The sequence below is a fragment of the Carassius carassius genome, chromosome 1 (genome assembly GCF_963082965.1).
Source record: "Carassius carassius chromosome 1, fCarCar2.1, whole genome shotgun sequence".
Lineage (NCBI taxonomy): Eukaryota > Metazoa > Chordata > Actinopteri > Cypriniformes > Cyprinidae > Carassius > Carassius carassius.
In genome coordinates, this window is record NC_081755.1 from 5597090 (window position 1) to 5616053 (window position 18964).

The 18964-nt window shown below is 37.3% G+C and overlaps 1 protein-coding gene across 1 annotated transcript in view; it reads left to right on the forward strand.

Annotated features, from left to right (window-relative positions):
* Positions 1 to 408: 408 nt before the first annotated feature.
* LOC132103917 (interferon-induced protein 44-like) overlaps positions 409 to 18964 on the forward strand; it is a 33914-nt gene continuing 15358 nt past the window's right edge. Inside the window, exons 1-3 of the mRNA XM_059509038.1 lie at positions 409 to 439; positions 3331 to 3535; positions 3610 to 3762. Of these exons, the coding sequence (XP_059365021.1) occupies positions 3685 to 3762 (78 nt within the window). The 5' untranslated portion in view covers positions 409 to 439; positions 3331 to 3535; positions 3610 to 3684. The remainder of the gene's footprint in view (positions 440 to 3330; positions 3536 to 3609; positions 3763 to 18964) is intronic.

Consider the following 18964-nt stretch of genomic DNA (forward strand, 5'->3'; position numbering starts at 1 on the left):
TATATACACATATATATATGTATTCATTTTGCATGTATACAATGAACAAAATAAATGAAGGGGAAGAGGTGTTCAGGTAGGATGAATCTGGGATGAACATACAAAATGTATAAATACCACATGCAGACTGTGGTATTTTATTATATTTTTAGCTGCATTTTGATAACTTGAATTTCTAGCTAATGTCTTTATTTCAAAATAAGGACAAAAGTGTTGCTGGGATGTGGCTATTTAAAAAAACCAAACAACCCACTCCATCTCCAGGTACAGTGAAACAAATAGGCATAATTCATCTTGATCACTTCAGCAAAATATATATAGTGTAAAACCTACTATATAGAAAAAAATAAAATGATTAAATATAACAAAAATGTAACTGACTAAATATTTGTTTTGATTAAACAGAGTTTCAAAAACCCTGGAGGTCCTTGGACTGGAAGTAAGCTCTGAAAACGACCTTTTCTATTACAACAGAATATGCTGATTGCTCGACTCTTGAATGCTTTATTTTTATTGGGCATTTCATAGCATTACTATATTTTTTTTGCAATGACCATGACCGCTGTCTTAGGCCGGGTTCATACCGCAAGCTGCAGCAGAGCGGAAGCAGCGCGTTAGCAGCAGGTAGGCAGAGCAGAAGCAGCGCGCGCCTATTTTGCTTTCACACCGGCAGCGGAGGCAGCGCGCAACTGAACAGCGGATTTTGGTCAGAGTACTCCATAATGGGTACGTTCGCATTGCTTTATTTCCATTTAAATAAAAAGACTTGGCAAGAAGCTTTTTTAATTAATAATTTCATTGTTACTTTTGTTGCATCTTTGTTTTGCTGTCTTTGTTTTCCGTGCAGTACGTGTTATTGATAGAAGAAAGGCCATCGCGCTATATTTGTTATTAAGGAGACTATGAAAAAGACGCATACTTTGGGTTCATCCCATTAACCGACGAGAGAACATGGTGCATATTACCATCTTGTCACTGGGTTTGTTTGCAATCAAATTTACCAAAGGACACCGTGAAAACCAATTTAATAAACGGTTTTAAATTATGTGTATATTGTAAATGGTTCACAGCCTTGACTTCCTGCTCATCTTGAAATCAGCATTTACTTGTTTATTATATGTATCACCTGCTTTTGTTATTTGTGTGCTTATGTGTAAATTAGAAATTGTAAATAAATGGTTCCAATTGAATCAATTTTTAATCAAATAGGAGTTGTTCGCTCGTGTGCCAGCGAAAGCATCAAAAACACTATAAAATTACTTATCATCTGCAATAAGAGCCGCTGCAACTTCATCCCATGCTTTTTCCTTCTCCTGCTTCTTTGTAAAGTACATTGTGTGGATCATAAACGGGCGTCATGCATTCATGATTTTTGAGGGGGCACATTTTTTGGGGGGGGGGGGGGGGGGGTCGGGGGTATAAGTCATTCTATGAAAGCACTGTATAACTGATATAGGCTTATTTTTTTATTATTTTTTTTCCTTTTTATTCAAAACAATTCCAAACATGCTTAATATATCAGGAAATATCTCGTTTCTCAAATATGTGTAGGTAAACGCGTTTTGCACCTTTATAGATTGTTATTTGATCAATTTATGGAAATGTAGTGTAATCTATTAACTACACATAAAAACCTGACTTTTTACTTAAGTGCCATATCATGCCATAAAATATTTTTAATACGACTGAATTTGCATTTAATGTAAATTTTAATAACAATATTGTAAGATACTTATTTTAACACTTTCATTTTACAGAGAGTAAAGAACATTTACATTATCAAAAAACATTTTCATTCAGTCTAGCCAGAGTTCAGGCACTCTCAAAAACTCCCATTAAAATCACTGAAGCACTTTACATTATGAAACGAATATCTTACTTACATTCGTACGCACATCTACACTTTTTGTTGTTTCTGATGAGAGAATTCGCTAAATAATTCAGTCAGCGAGCAAGTGAACAAAACACCGCGTTTCAGTGATGACTCTTCTGGACGTCTCTGATTGGCCATTGCATCCATAAGCGCAACAGAATAGTTTCTGATTGGTTATCATGAAGCGTTGTACGAACGCGTTTGTCTCTGGCTCAGCGCCAGCCAGCGAACGCAGATTTGAATTTAGCAGCTGATGCTGTGCACTGAACGATCTAATCACACCGCTGTGATTGTATCAAATATATAAAAAATATTATTCTGCAATTTTTTTTTTTCGTTTGGAAGCTGCATTTAAAATCCACTTGGCTCAGAAATCTGAGGGGGCACGTGCCCCCTCACTTCGAATGGGCACGACGCCTCTGATCATAAAGAACTTGATATTTCTCAACTTTCACGATGAGACGAGTGTCGTCCTTTATTGTCTTTCCAGGTGAACTCTGTAGACCACCGCCTGTGACACCACGTGCTGTTGTTTATGATTGTCAGCACGACATCCGTTTTTCTGCCATTAGTTATAAGAATACGACTACTACTAATAATAAATAAATCTCCAAGGCTAAACTAGCAATATAAATTATTTAAAGTTGTTTTTGTATTTGTATTTTGGCAAAAAAAATATTTTTGGATAGAACTGTAAGTACTTTAACAGATTTTGTAAAAAAAAAAAAAAAAAAAAACAATTATAAAATAATAATAAAAATAAAAATTATAATAAAAAATAGAAAAATGTGTTTTTAAATATCATAAATTTTTTATGTAATTTGCTAAAAAACACAGTAGATATCATTAATTAATATTAATCCTTTTTCGTTTCTGTACATGTGTATTTTGGCCATGATCATTGTTACTTTATCTTCTATACATATTTTTTTATATTAATTTTCTTTCCTAACATACTCCAGTTCTTGTTAAAACACCCTATATGTGCTTTTTTGTGCATTTAGAGCACTTTTTGTGTGAAATCATATTTATTTTGTCCATCAAATGTGTACTTTCACTTTAACTGAGTGTCAGCAGCGCAGCAAAAATAGACCCAGCGCCGAAACGATCGCGGCACTGCTGCTTCTGCTCTGCTTCTGCTACGCTCTGCCGCGCAGCCTCTGAGTGCGGTGTGAACGCTCTCATCTGTTAACATAGGCACCGAAAAAAATATGCGCTGCTTCTGCTCTGCTGCAGCTTGCGGTGTGAACCCGGCCTTAGGCAGCAGTTTTCTTACATGCTGGTTTCATGTCTCTCATAGCACAATGAGAGAATTTTTTTTTTTTAAGAGACATTGAGTTTCCAAATTTGGTTAAGATTCAGTGCAATTCTATTGAATTCTTAATCATACATTCATAACATAAATTTCTAAACCTATAGTATAATGTTTCTAATTACTTTTTAAACTCCCTTTCTAGTGAAGATAAACAAAATCTACTGACAGCAATAAAGATCTTCAAACCTACGAACTCAGAAGTTGGCACTCTGAGAATTCTTCTGCATGGGCCACAAGGTGCTGGAAAATCTAGCTTTTACAACTCTGTGTATAGTGCTCTACAGGGCAGAATCACTACCAGAGCCCTGGCACATGCAGTAGAAACTAATCAGAGTTTCACTGTGAAAGTAAGTTTAATCTATGTATCCTTACAGTATAAATATGTAAGTAAGATGATTTTAAATCTTTGCTTTATTCTCAGTCCAAAACATATAAAGTGAAGAAGGACAGCCCTGACTCCTCCTACTTTCCTTTTAATTTCACCGACATTGCTGGAATGCACAAAGAAGATAGAGGAATACGTAGAGACGACATCATCAAATTATTAAACGGTCACATCAAAAGTGGTTACACTGTAAGTGTATTAATACTGAATTTAATTTGAGATCTTTAACCCTTGTGCATTCTTCACTAACCTTTCCTTATGTTCAGGATGAAAACATTCACAAAATTAAACTGCTGTAAAAATGTATCAGATAAATATTTTTTTTCTATCTTTTCTTGCATACATCTATTCATCAACCTCAGTCCTGATCGAACCAACTAAATGTTAAAAAAAAATAAAAAGATTTTTACACTTTAAATGCAAGTTCATAAATGATGTCACTGATTTGGGGGGAAAAACACACAAAATGACTTATTTTCAATATAAAAAGTGGACTGGATATTTTTTACCTTTTAGCGAAGTCTTGAGCATGCCAAAGATTAGTAACAACATTGGCTTTGATGCATTGTTAGTTTTTGTTCAGCAATAGATTTAAAAAAAAAAAAAAACTTCTCCCTCATTTACTGTTTGTGGCTGTTTTTGCCCCATTGACTTCCATTATAATGAAATTTTTTGTTTGCAAAGCCATTACACCATAACGTCATGCATTCTTGAGGTTGGTTGTTGTCCCTGTTGGGAAGAGGTAAAATTGTAAATTTTTACAGTTGATCACTAGGTGGGACCATTAACCCTTTAGACATGCCTGTGCAAAAAAAAGCTTTCAACATTACGTCAGTGACTGACGAAATTGGGATCTTGCTATAGAGATGAATCACCTTCGAGTGTTAACAAAACAAAACCAAACCAAACCAAAACAAGCCAATGAATATTGGTGTGCGAGATTTGCATCGTCCTGCCCCGCAGCGTGGGTATAAAAGGAGATTGCGTGCAGTAGCACACCAGTTGGTTTCAGAGCCGTGACTTCAGCTTCCTGAGCAAAGTGTCATCAAGACAGCCTTTTGACGAGTGTTGGCATTACGCCGCGTTAGCGGGGGTTGCCAGCGCTGCTGCTTTTTCTCAGCGTGCTGCAGCTTCCCATTCTGCAGTCACGCTGCAACTCCTCCTGGGCGCTTCAACACTTCTGTGTTTTTACAAAACTAAAAGAGCAAATTCTAAAAGAACTCCACGAGTGACAGGCTGCCTTTTTAAAGATGTCTTTCCACTTGTGCGTTTCTGGATGTGGTCGCTTCCTGGCACCATCTGATGGTCACAATCGCTGCATCTCATGCCTGGGCCGCTTTCGTGGATGAGTCATGTTCTCCTTGTGGGAACATGACCATCGCAATGTTCCGTTCAAGGCTCCTCTATATAAAATGAGAAGGAGTCCCCTCCCCATGCCCCATTCTATTTCCTCCTTCAAGAGGAGGGCTACTTCAGCTCATGGCCAGGGTGAATTGAGGATTGCAGTGAGGTCTTCCTCGTCAAGCGAGTCTCCACGGGCCCCTCACTCCTCCAGCACATCGTGCCCCCTGGTGTACCGCAATGCGGATGCATTTTTGTTATCACTGCATTGGGGGACAAGCTAGGCTCTGGAAATGAGGATTCGGCTGCGTTGCCTCCTTCTGGGAGAGTGTCGTTGCCCATGTCAGATCCAGAGCTGACTCCTATGCTTGCCTGGGCTGCCGAGACCGCCTGGCTGCCATGGAAGGTACCTACATCTCCCGAACGTTCAAGGCTGCACGCCAATCGTTGGATGCCACCTCTGGTTCCATTCTTCCCGGACGTGCATGTGGAGGTCACTAGAACCTGGAGGGCACCTTTTTCTGCCCGAAACAGATCTAGTGCCTCCTCCGTCCTCACTACCCTCGATGGCGGGGTGGCTAAGGGGTATGTGGAGATCCCCCCAGTTGAGTGCGTTATTGCGATACAGCTTTGCCCGCAAAGCGCTGCTGCCTGGTGGGGTAATCCACGCCTCCGGTCCAGGGCCTGTAAGTTCCGATCCGCACAATCCTGGACCTGCGTGTCCTGAACCGGGCCCTTCACAAGTTCCCTTTCAGGATGTTAATGTAGAACAAAATGTTAACACGACAGCCTGCCCTTCCGGGAGAATGGCGACTTCGGGGATGCTCAGGTAGATCTGTTTACCTACCCGGACAAGTCCCACTGCCAGCTGTTCTACTCCCTGTCCAAGGGGACCCTCGGCACGGATGCACTAGCACACAGCTGGCCTTGGGGTCTACGTAAGTATGCGTTTCCCCCATTGAGCCTTCTCGCACAGACACTGTGCAATATAAGGGAGGAAGTGGAGCAGGTCCTCTTAGTAATGCCATACTGGCCCAGTCGTACTTGGTTCCCAGAACTGATGCGCCTCATGACAACCCCTCCTTGGCGTATACCGCTGAGGATGGATCTCCTTTCACAGAGAGGGGGCACCCTCTGGCACCCATACCCAGACCTGTGGAATCTCACGTGTGGTCTCTGGATGGGTGGCATAGGTTCTAGGTGGTTTACCTCCAGTGGTTGTAAACACTATCACTTCAACTAGAGCACCTTCTACAAGGCACACCTACGTGCTGAAGTGGAACCTGTTTGTTGATTGGTGTTCTTCCTGCCGGGAAGACCCCCGTAGATGCCCGATCATGGTTGTGCTCTCTTTTCCGTTGGGAAGCACGACCTGGTCATCAGGTTCATTAGGGGGGCAAGGAGGTTGAACCCTCCGCGCCTTCAACTGGTACCCTCTTGGGACCTTCCCTTGGTCCTGACAGCCTTGAAGCAGGAGCCCTTCGAGCCTCTGCAGTCAGTAGAGCTTAAGCTTCTTTTGCTGAAAACAGCTCTCCTCACTGCATTGGCTTCAGTCAAGAGGGCCAGGGACCTGCAGGCATTTTCGGTAGACAATACGTGCTTTGAATTCTTTGAAAATTGAAGTTCCTCCCACACCCTTAAGCAGTCAGGCGTGGTGTAGCGCCAGGCACCAGGTCCAGCACTCGTATGTATGCCCAAGGTCAGCCCTTGTGCTGGGCTAGGTGCCCGTGTGTAGTGATTCCTTTGGGTGATCCCACATGTGTATTTTTCCACGGTACAGCTTCCCTCACAGTGAGCCTGTGTCTTTCCCTTGCAGAGATCTCTCTGCCGTCTCTGCTGTGTAGTGATCTCACCCCAGGTGGGCTGAGTCTAGATGTGGATTCTGTAGTGGTCTCTTACTTGGGTACACTTTCCCAATGTTATCCATTTGTAGCGTATCAGACCTGAACCAGAAAAATTAAATAGTCAATCAGGACCATTGTTGAAACATGAGCCGAATTCCTCAGAAAGGCAACAAGATGTTGTAAATCAAGTCCTAGTGCCACAAGTCAGAAGCAAGATAACCAACCAACTAACTCTTTCACAGAACAGCTTTAAACATTAACACCACTAGAACAATTATTGACAATTTCAATTCGGAGAAGAGATTGTCAAATTTGGGGAAAGTAATCAAAGAGATTAACAGTCTGACCCTCACATGTAAAGCAATGAAAGTAAACAAGATTGTTGGATTGACTTCCCCCCGCCTAGCAGAACTATACTGGAATTCCTAAGGGGACCTTTTAACCTCTGGTCCCCACAGAACAGCTTTATGTCAGAGAATGGCACAAGAACTTCTTTTAATGAACTCAAAAAGACTTTTAAATTAATATCAGTCCATTGGTTAGCTCCATATTAATTTATATGTAACCCACACATTTGAATATCATGTTTATAATCACTTATTGTGTATGTCTTTTAATAACTATTGGATAGCTTAAGGATTCATATGTATGTGTTTCAATCTGCTCACTTGAAATGTTTCTGACGATCAGTTAATTGTCAAATGTATCATATTCTTTTTATGGGAATCATGTCCAAAATTATACCCTGCAAGAGCGGGAAAATTTGGACCACGTGCTTGATAAGATAACATATGATTAATGATACCCCGATCAAAGACAATATCTAATTGGTCAAGACAACATTTGAGTTGTGGCCAAAAAGCCAGTTTAAATACTCAGGACACCATCAAATTCTGCTTTTAGCATTTGCTTTTCAGCTGCTGCTTTTAATCATCACTGTTAGCGTTCTTTGAGCACTGTTCCAGCGTGCTTTGGCCTGCTCGCCTGCTGCTACTTCGCCAAGATGAGAAGAAACACCACCTAGTCTCGTCAAACTTTACTTCTGTTCTTTTACTTTCGTTTCTTTTCTTTTCCGTTTGAGAGTTTCGTGTTCTGAGTTTTGTAATGCCGTGTTTCCGAGTCTGACCTTGAGTGACCGTTCAACTTCAACCAGCCCACACAACTCCGCATGTTCAGACGACGCCCAACCACGGGCTTCCCAAGACATCACTTAAACGACTACTGAACGTCCAGCCAATCAGCAACCTCGGGAAACCCCCTTTTCAACGACAACAAAGGGAACCCCCCTTTACACAGGAGACGCAAGTAACTACCTCCAGACTCACATTTGTACTGGTGTATCTGAGGTTAAAATTATATTCAATGAATCGCTGGCCGTTTCAGTGATCAGCCGTGAAACAGTGATTCTGTCCAAATTCCCTTTAAAATCTTAAATGATTCCCTTTGAGCTAAATTTACCTGTTTCCCTTACACAATTCTCACTGTATGGAACAGCAGTGCGGGTTCCTCTGCCTAAGAACTGTCCTATCTTTCACCCCAACTGGTGTGGGGGACTTGCCGGCTTTCGCAGGGCACTGAAGGGGTCAGCAATAGTGGCGTTTTCCATACGGATCCCAATTTCGTCAATCACTATAACGTTGAACGTGACCGACTGAAAGGGAACATCTCAGTTACATATATAACCCTCGTTCCCTGAAAGAGGGAAAGTTCCCAACACACCTTTCAGGGATCAGGTGGTGAACTTGCAAGCACTGCCCTGGGAGGAGACAGACCCAGCATTTACGTGGACCGCACGCAGAGCTTCAGGACCTCAAACCAGCTCTTTGTCTGCTTCGGAGGAGAGTAGAAGGGAAAGGCTAGTAGTGATTATGATGCACTTTGTGTCATGATGATTTATGACTTTGACCTTTTGAACTTCCGGTGACCTTATGATGGATGGGTTGAACTTCCGGAATGAGTTCATGGGTTAACCTTTGACCATTTCCCACGCATCGATCATGTAATTTTGACAAAAAGTTTTACCCTATTGACCTAGTTAGTTCTAAATCATGGTTTTGTGATGGGTAGTTTAAACGGTATAGGAAACCCTCCCCTACGCTGTTTGAACTTTGTGTCAGTTAGCTTGTTTGAAGTTTGTGCCAGTTAGCTTGTTTGAAGTTTGTGTCAGTTAGCTTGTTTGAAGTTTATCCCAGTTATACGGTTATGTGTGTGTGTGTGTGTGTGTGTGTCTCCCCCTCCCATTACATTCCTGAGCAGTGTATAAATGGGATCGGTGTGTTCTACATTTATATAAAACATTCATATATAAAACATAATCTAAAACAATTAAAGGTTGAAAAACATTTCAGTTATATAATTTATATAATATAATAATTATCATGATAAAGTTGAAAAAAAAACATTTAAGTTATTTCACATTTATATATAAAACATTCTATAATTTATATAATATTTATATAATTTATATAATATAATTAATTATCATGCTAAATGTTGATGCGGTTGGTGCGTGGCTACCAGCTCCTGTAACGTTACCCCTCTCTCTCCCTCTCCCTCTCATTCATTCATTCGTCTCCAAGTCTTATTTTCTTCTTTTAATGAATATAAACACATTATACATTCGCAAACAATATAAAACAAAACATTTACATTAGTTTTAGTCATCAATAAAAATATACATTTTACCAGGATCGGGGAAAAAATATATAATTGAGCAGAATGAAGAATATGGTCTAATTTTTTACAGTCTATGTTACGGTGTCTTTAAACCATATTACATTTCATTCCTGTAATTTTCTTCATCTTATGCAGATTATGCAGTCATCTGCTGATAGAGATATTTTTTAACACTATTTTCATAAAGTATGTGTTATTTGACTTAATATCAACGCGTCTAATGTCCCATCCACCGCAACAGTGTTAGTATGAAAAAATACTTTTATTTTGAAAATATGAGGATATCCTGTTGAAAATACTTTTATTTTTGAAAATATGAGGATATCCTGTTGAAAATATGACGATGTCCTGTTGACATGTGCTTAGCTTTAGCTTGACAAATTCAGTTTACTATGTATATGATTTCAGAAAAACAATTCTGCTCCGTTAAATTGACGTTTTGCCACCGCGTTATCCGTTTGTCATCTATGAACGCGACATCGCGGGGGTGGAAGCGCTCCCGGTTAGGAATGCACGGTTCTACCGGTCTTAGTGAAACGGCTTCCTCCTGTGGAATTCGTACGCACGGCATATTAATGATTATTGTATCAGCCCTAAACACTGTATTCTGATAAACCATATAAACAAGCGGACATACGCATGAACATATCAAGTTAAAAAGAGACTTATCTCTATTTTAAACAATATGAAAAAAATAAATAAAATATAAAATTATATATGACAACGTGTTACTAAACCAGAACATACGTTTTAAACAAGTATTCATCATGTTTATAAAACACATCGCAGTAACAGACATGTTACTAAACCAAACCAAATCATTTATCATACATTTTTAATCATGTATTCAACATATACTTATACAACATATACAAACACATTTTAAACATATTTTAAATAAAAACTAATCATAAACGCCGCCTTCTCAAAATTACAGACATGTACAATCATGCTGATCACATATTATGGATATTCAGACTTTTAGCCATTAATACGTTTTAGGATAATGAAAAAAAACCAACGTCTGGGGGCTGCCAAAATATCTCCAGTCCCCCAAAACCCACTCAGACTCCAGGGGTTAAAGAATATGGAAAAAATAATTATATAATGACATCATCATCCTAAAGCAATTCATTAAGCAAAAAAAAGTATAACTTAAAAAAAAAAAGATAACTTATTTTAAATGTGTTAGCATAGTATATAAAATAAACATTTCTGATGATACATATAAAAAAAATCCCTTACATTTTTTAGACCGGTGAGAGATGTCCAAACATGAATGAAATATCCCCAAAATAAAATAATACGACTTAAAAAATAAAGTAAAATGTTTAAATCATAAACAGAATCTCACAGGTCCTAGTCCGGGTATTCTCCTGTATGTGAGACCTGAGGGGGTGCTTCAGACCGCATGATCTAAGCCAGAGGGGTACATTATTTCAAAGTTAACATTAATGTAATGTTTGAATAATCAGTACCCTCACTACATCTGATGTAATTCATTACATCTGTTTAAATGTTTCTTAATTCAACAAAATGATGATATATATTACCTAAAATATTTATATTTTTATATAATATTATATAATAAATAATTATTTATATCATATCATATATATAATTATATTATATTATATTAGATGCGTTATGCATTAATCACTTTAGATTCTTTAAATTTCTTATTTTTTCACGATCTTCAAAGTTTTTAATACCATCTTTCTCTCTCCCTCTCCCTCTCTCTCACACGCACACGCACACACACACACACAGACAATGAAACATGATGCCAAAGTCTTTCTGTATGTTTTAAAAATAAAGGTAAAAATATTGATTTTGCTTTAAATGTATGCTACATTTGTTTGTCACAGCATAGACTGTGAAGTTTAGATGAAGTTGATTGATCTTTTAGAAGAATTCTTTCAGAGAAAGACCCTCGATCGTATTCACCCATTAAAGATGGTTCAGGAGAGATGGGTTTCTGGACCCACGCATCCTAGAGATGTAATTTATGCGCGTAGCTACGTTCGTAAACCTTTCACATATCTACGGTACTTTCAGACACAGAACAGGAAAGACATTTGCAGGGCCTCTGTTTAACCGTTCCAAAATACCTCCATTTAAAAGCAAAATTAAAATATAAAAATGACCGCCTGTACATCTAACGGCTTTAAAAGTATCCTTACTATCCATATTATATTCTTTATTTAAAACGATATATTTAACCGGCAGTATCCCCCAACGTGTGTTTTCCATCAGTTGTTTTGCCTTCGGGATTTTTACGTAGTGCTTTTCAGTTACTGTAAGATCGCTTTACACTAGTGTAATGAAAGTTAACTTTTCTTAAAGTTTATAGTTGTATTTTACTGTATCCGCATCCTTCTATCCTGTAGATTGTATGTGTACTGTAAAATAACAAATATACATTTTGCTTAAAGTCAGTAAAATAATTACACATACAATTTGAAACCTGTTTAAACACATTGTGTGTCACTAAAGCAAGGCACAGCGTCTATCGTCTTATTTTTTAAATAACCTGATGACCGGCATCGTCTCTTCATATAATTTATGCACCCGAGTGCTTTTCTCACACGAGTAGAAAACCCTTTCTCTTTGGATGTGTTTGGCAGAAACATAATTTCTACATCAGAATTTTTTTTTTTTAATGTACGACTGAACTTTTCTCGTTCGACAGAAATACTATTTTCAAATTATTTACCCGGCCTATGACACTCGGTGTAAATGTTCTTACCTAGAACAGAAAACATACGCTTTGACTATTTTGTAGGCATTGTGTAATGTTAAATAGTTTACTAAAAAAAATTAAAGCACCGGCAGCTGTGATTTTCAAAATGAAGGAAATGTACGAGCTAAGGATGTGTCAACTATTATCATCATTTCCTTTTGACCCAGATAAACCGGTAATTCATTTTCTATGCGAGTGACACAATATACAGTTCTCATACTATTGGTGTAAATAGCCGTGCTAAAACATTTATGACTATTTTGCAGGCCAGCAGATCATGTCAAGGGTGTTTCACATCTAAGAGTCACAATGTTTTGTAAATGACATTTTTCTTACACCTCGAGATTTAACCGTATCAAGATTTTGGACGGCCGTTCGCAATTTGTTTGCCGGACCGTCCGTTTTTAGGCCATCTTTGTGCGGCGTCATCGTAATAGGAATAAATGAAAATTAAGAAATTAAGTTACAGTTTTTCTCTTCGAGATATTTCTTTTAGCGCAACTTTGTGTCTGTCCAAAAAGTGTGATCGCATTAAGCATCGACGCAAAAATGAAGTCTAGCTGTTTTACACTTAAAACTATTACAACATCAAACGGTACACTCATTTAAGTTTGAGCGTGTTAAAGTTTCCACACTCTTGTTGAGATACATTTTTTATCCATAACCTTTCGTGTATTCGAGCGACCAAATCACTAAGAAAGACAGTATAGCGAAACTAACGTTAACAACGCATATAGAATTCAGAATACAATTGTTAAAGTTTTTTTTTTTTTTTTTGTTAAATGTTGATTTGTAAATTAAATTTTTATTACTCCGTTAGATTTAGTCATTGTGTTCGGATAGCTGAGGACACAATTCGCATTTTGTTTTAAGACTCCTGTAAGTTCATGCTAACTCTCGCGTGGGAAAGAGAGCGGGGTGAGCGCATTCTATTCATTTAAGAAAAAATATTAAACATTTGCCCAAACTTTTTTTATTATTTTGACAAAACACAACTCGATGACATTAAAGAATGTTATCAGTTCCTACGGTCATCTTCTTTGATTCAAATAAAGCAACATCTCTGGTGTACGTGTGTATGTGCTAAACATCTTTGCTTCTCCACTTCTCCAGATTTGTTAGATGGGCTACCGTTGTAATACAATCACATTTGAGAACTACGATGTTCTCACTTATGTAACGGTTATAGAAAAATGCCGTACACACTTTTGCATTTCATAATTCAGTGATTTTAGCTGTAATGAGCACATGAGACAAAAATTGTCAATGTGTGACTCGTAAACATGAATAATTTTATTTATTTATTTATTTTTACCAGAGATAGTCGACCGATCTGTTGACACATTGTTTTGCAGTTTTCTGATGAAGTTTTCTCTGACTGCGGTCAAACATACACTGCCTGTTCATAGGAATTTTTACAGCATAACTACGGCATAAAAATGTCGCCCCTACATCTAGAGCTCTTGTTCATATAGCTGATGACGACGTTCACATTTTACTCGTCGTACTTGTTTCAACATTTCCGCTTGACATTAAAGAGTAGACCTATGCGTACTCCCGTTCGGTCGTAAGCATTATCATCTACCGTGTGCTGAGATTTTTCTGCTTTGTCCACTTTTGACGGATTTGCTAGAGGGACTTTGTCACCTTGTTGTAACGTGATTACGTTTAAGATCCATAAGATTGCACTACATTCACCTGAAAAGGTTATAGACATAGTCTTTTATACAGGAAACGTGTATCAGAATAACAAATACCTAATAGCGAAATCCTCTCTTCTAAACTATTGTGAAAACTTTTAATGCAACTCTGTAAATAGCTTTTTTATTTTATTTATTTATTTTTTTCTACTACTGTATACATTATTGTTTGGTTGTCTTTGTACAGTATTTCAATAAATAAACCGGTGTTGATAAGTTGTTCATTTAAGTGAGAGGCGGGATGATTTTGACTGTTTTAGTCATTCATCGTGCTTAAGGTCTGATCCGGAAACCGCACTACAACTGGAACTGCGCTTTGTCGCGTCTAAATAACCCGTTCTTCTTTAAGAAAACACGAGCAGTGTCTGACATCTAGTAATTCACTTCATTTTTTCACCACCTCAAATGTTTTGTTTAGCATACATATTAGTTTTAGTCAGTTACATAGGTGTCACGCATGAAGTTTATAGTTATTTTAAATAATTATGATAGAGTTACAGTTTTAGGTTAGTGGGGTGGATGTAAGCGGTGAAAACTTCGAGCATCAGAGACACGGTGCTACTCAAACAGCCCATAGCGTTATCTTTTAACAAACTATTGTATTGCGCGTTACTAAGACAAAATCTGTAACAGCGTTCATTTAACATGTTGAAATGGAAATAAACATACAAAACTTTATAATGACCGTGAGTTCAATATAGCCTAACACCGCATAGACAAATGTTTTTTCTAACGCTTTCGCCCTAAAATTGCGAGATTTCTTGACTTCACCGTGTTTAATGGACGCTAGATCTCATCACGCCGCAGCGAACTGTAAACCACACACTTTCTCATCGCATTACGCTAAGAAACTGCACATGGTTAAAGCTATAACACCATAAACTGTCTAAAGTTGTCAATGTAAAAGCAAAGTAAACTATTTCTACAAAAAATATCATTGCACTACTGTTTTTTTTTGGGGTTTTTTGCGTATAATACATCGTTCAACAATACTTTTGCACACTCATTCGACTGTATTTATTACCGCCGTTCTCACGTTCCTGCTGTTCATAATGTATATATAATCCTTCATTGCTCTGTTCATAATGTACATACAATCCCTACATTGCATTCATATTTATATTCTGTATATACTCTGATCAATATTGTACGTATATAGCAACTCCACTGTATATTCTGTATATCATAGCTTTACTTACTCTGCACTTTTATGTATATAAAACACTATATTCTTGCACTTAATATTGCACTAAACAGAAAGAATGAGCAAAGTCCTCGAAGCGTATGATTGTACTTGTTTAGATTAGATTAGATTCAACTTTATTGTCATTATGCAGAGTACAAGTACAGAGCTAATGAAATGCAGTTAGCATCTAACCAGAAGTGCAAGAATATAGTGTTTTATATACATAAAAGTGCAGAGTAAGTAAAGCTATGATATACAGAATATACAGTGGAGTTGCTATATACGTACAATATTGATCAGAGTATATACAGAATATAAATATGAATGCAATGTAGGGATTGTATGTACATTATGAACAGAGCAATGAAGGATTTTATATACATTATGAACAGCAGGAACGTGAGAACGGCGGTAATAAATACAGTCGAATGAGTGTGCAAAAGTATTGTTGAACGATGTATTATACGCAAAAAACCCCCCCAAAAAACAGTAGTGCAATGATATTTTTTGTAGAAATAGTTTACTTTGCTTTTACATTAACAACTTTAGACAGTTTATGGTGTAATAGCTTTAACCATGTGCAGTTTCTTAGCGTAATGCGATGAGATAGTGTGTGGTTTACAGTTCGCTGCGGCGTGATGAGATCTAGCGTCCATTAAACACGGTGAAGTCAAGAAATCTCGCAATTTTAGGGCGAAAGCGTTAGAAAAAACATTTGTCTATGCGGTGTTAGGCTATATTGAACTCACGGTCATTATAAAGTTTTGTATGTTTATTTCCATTTCAACATGTTAAATGAACGCTGTTACAGATTTTGTCTTAGTAACGCGCAATACAATAGTTTGTTAAAAGATAACGCTATGGGCTGTTTGAGTAGCACCGTGTCTCTGATGCTCGAAGTTTTCACCGCTTACATCCACCCCACTAACCTAAAACTGTAACTCTATCATAATTATTTAAAATAAGTATAAACTTCATGCGTGACACCTATGTAACTGACTAAAACTAATATGTATGCTAAACAAAACATTTGCGGTGGTGAAAAAATGAAGTGAATTACTAGATGTCAGAAACTGCTCACCTCGTGTTTTCTTAAAGAAGAACGGGTTATTTAGACGCGACAAAGCGCAGTTCCAGTCGTAGCGCGGTTTCCGGATCAGACCTTAAGCACGATGAATGACTAAAACAGTCAAAATCATCCCGCCTCTCACTTAAATGAACAACTTATCAACACCGGTTTATTTATTGAAATACTGTACAAAGACAACCAAACAATAATGTATACAGTAGTAGAAAAAAATAAATAAATAAAATAAAAAAGCTATTTACAGAGTTGCATTAAAAGTTTTCACAATAGTTTAGAAGAGAGGATTTCGCTATTAGGTATTTGTTATTCTGATACACGTTTCCTGTATAAAAGACTATGTCTATAACCTTTTCAGGTGAATGTAGTGCAATCTTATGGATCTTAAACGTAATCACGTTACAACAAGGTGACAAAGTCCCTCTAGCAAATCCGTCAAAAGTGGACAAAGCAGAAAAATCTCAGCACACGGTAGATGATAATGCTTACGACCGAACGGGAGTACGCATAGGTCTACTCTTTAATGTCAAGCGGAAATGTTGAAACAAGTACGACGAGTAAAATGTGAACGTCGTCATCAGCTATATGAACAAGAGCTCTAGATGTAGGGGCAACATTTTTATGCCGTAGTTATGCTGTAAAAATTCCTATGAACAGGCAGTGTATGTTTGACCGCAGTCAGAGAAAACTTCATCAGAAAACTGCAAAACAATGTGTCAACAGATCGGTCGACTATCTCTGGTAAAAATAAATAAATAAATAAAATTATTCATGTTTACGAGTCACACATTGACAATTTTTGTCTCATGTGCTCATTACAGCTAAAATCACTGAATTATGAAATGCAAAAGTGTGTACGGCATTTTTCTATAACCGTTACAAAAGTGAGAACATCGTAGTTCTCAAATGTGATTGTATTACAACGGTAGCCCATCTAACAAATCTGGAGAAGTGGAGAAGCAAAGATGTTTAGCACATACACACGTACACCAGAGATGTTGCTTTATTTGAATCAAAGAAGATGACCGTAGGAACTGATAACATTCTTTAATGTCATCGTGTTGTGTTTTGTCAAAATAATAAAAAAAGTTTGGGCAAATGTTTAATATTTTTTCTTAAATGAATAGAATGCGCTCACCCCGCTCTCTTTCCCACGCGAGAGTTAGCATGAACTTACAGGAGTCTTAAAACAAAATGCGAATTGTGTCCTCAGCTATCCGAACACAATGACTAAATCTAACGGAGTAATAAAAATTTAATTTACAAATCAACATTTAACAAAAAAAAAAAAAAAAACTTTAACAATTGTATTCTGAATTCTATATGCGTTGTTAACGTTAGTTTTCTCGCTATACTGTCTTTCTTAGTGATTTGGTCGCTCGAATACACGAAAGGTTATGGATAGAAAATGTATCTCAACAAGAGTGTGGAAACTTTAACACGCTCAAACTTAAATGAGTGTACCGTTTGATGTTGTAATAGTTTTAAGTGTAAAACAGCTAGACTTCATTTTTGCGTCGATGCTTCATGCGATCACACTTTTTGGACAGACACAAAGTTGCGCTAAAATAAATATCTCGAAGAGAAAAACTGTAACTTAATTTCTTAATTTTCATTTATTCCTATTACGATGACGCCGCACAAAGATGGCCTAAAAACGGACGGTCCGGCAAACAAATTGCGAATGGCCGTCCAAAATCTTGATACGGTTAAATCTCGAGGTGTAAGAAAAATGTCATTTACAAAACATTGTGACTCTTAGATGTGAAACACCCTTGACATGATCTGCTGGCCTGCAAAATAGTCATAAATGTTTTAGCACGGCTATTTACACCAATAGTATGAGAACTGTATATTGTGTCACTCGCATAGAAAATGAATTACCGGTTTATCTGGGTCAAAAGGAAATGATGATAATAGTTGACACATCCTTAGCTCGTACATTTCCTTCATTTTGAAACAAGCTGCCGGTGCTTTAATTTTTTTTAGTAAAATATTTAACATTACACAATGCCTACAAAATAGTCAAAGCGTATGTTTTCTGTTCTAGGTAAGAACATTTACACCGAGTGTCATAGGCCGGGTAAATAATTTGAAAATAGTATTTCTGTCGAATGAGAAAAGTTCAGTCGTACATTAAAAAAAAAAAATTCTGATGTAGAAATTATGTTTCTGCCAAACACATCCAAAGAGAAAGGGTTTTCTACTCGTGTGAGAAAAGCACTCGGGTGCATAAATTATATGAAGAGACGATGCCGGTCATCAGGTTATTTAAAAAATAAGACGATAGACGCTGTGCCTTGCTTTAGTGACACACAATGTGTTTAAACAGGTTTCAAATTGTATGTGTAATTATTTTACTGACTTTAAGCAAAATGTATATTTGTTATTTTACAGTACACATACAATCTACAGGATAGAAGGATGCGGATACAGTAAAATACAACTATAAACTTTAAGAAAAGTTAACTTTCATTACACTAGTGTAAAGCGATCTTACAGTAACTGAAAAGCACTACGTAAAAATCCCGAAGGCAAAACAACTGATGGAAAACACACGTTGGGGGATACTGCCGGTTAAATATATCGTTTTAAATAAAGAATATAATATGGATAGTAAGGATACTTTTAAAGCCATTAGATGTACAGGCGGTCATTTTTATATTTTAATTTTGCTTTTAAATGGAGGTATTTTGGAACGGTTAAACAGAGGCCCTGCAAATGTCTTTCCTGTTCTGTGTCTGAAAGTACCGTAGATATGTGAAAGGTTTACGAACGTAGCTACGCGCATAAATTACATCTCTAGGATGCGTGGGT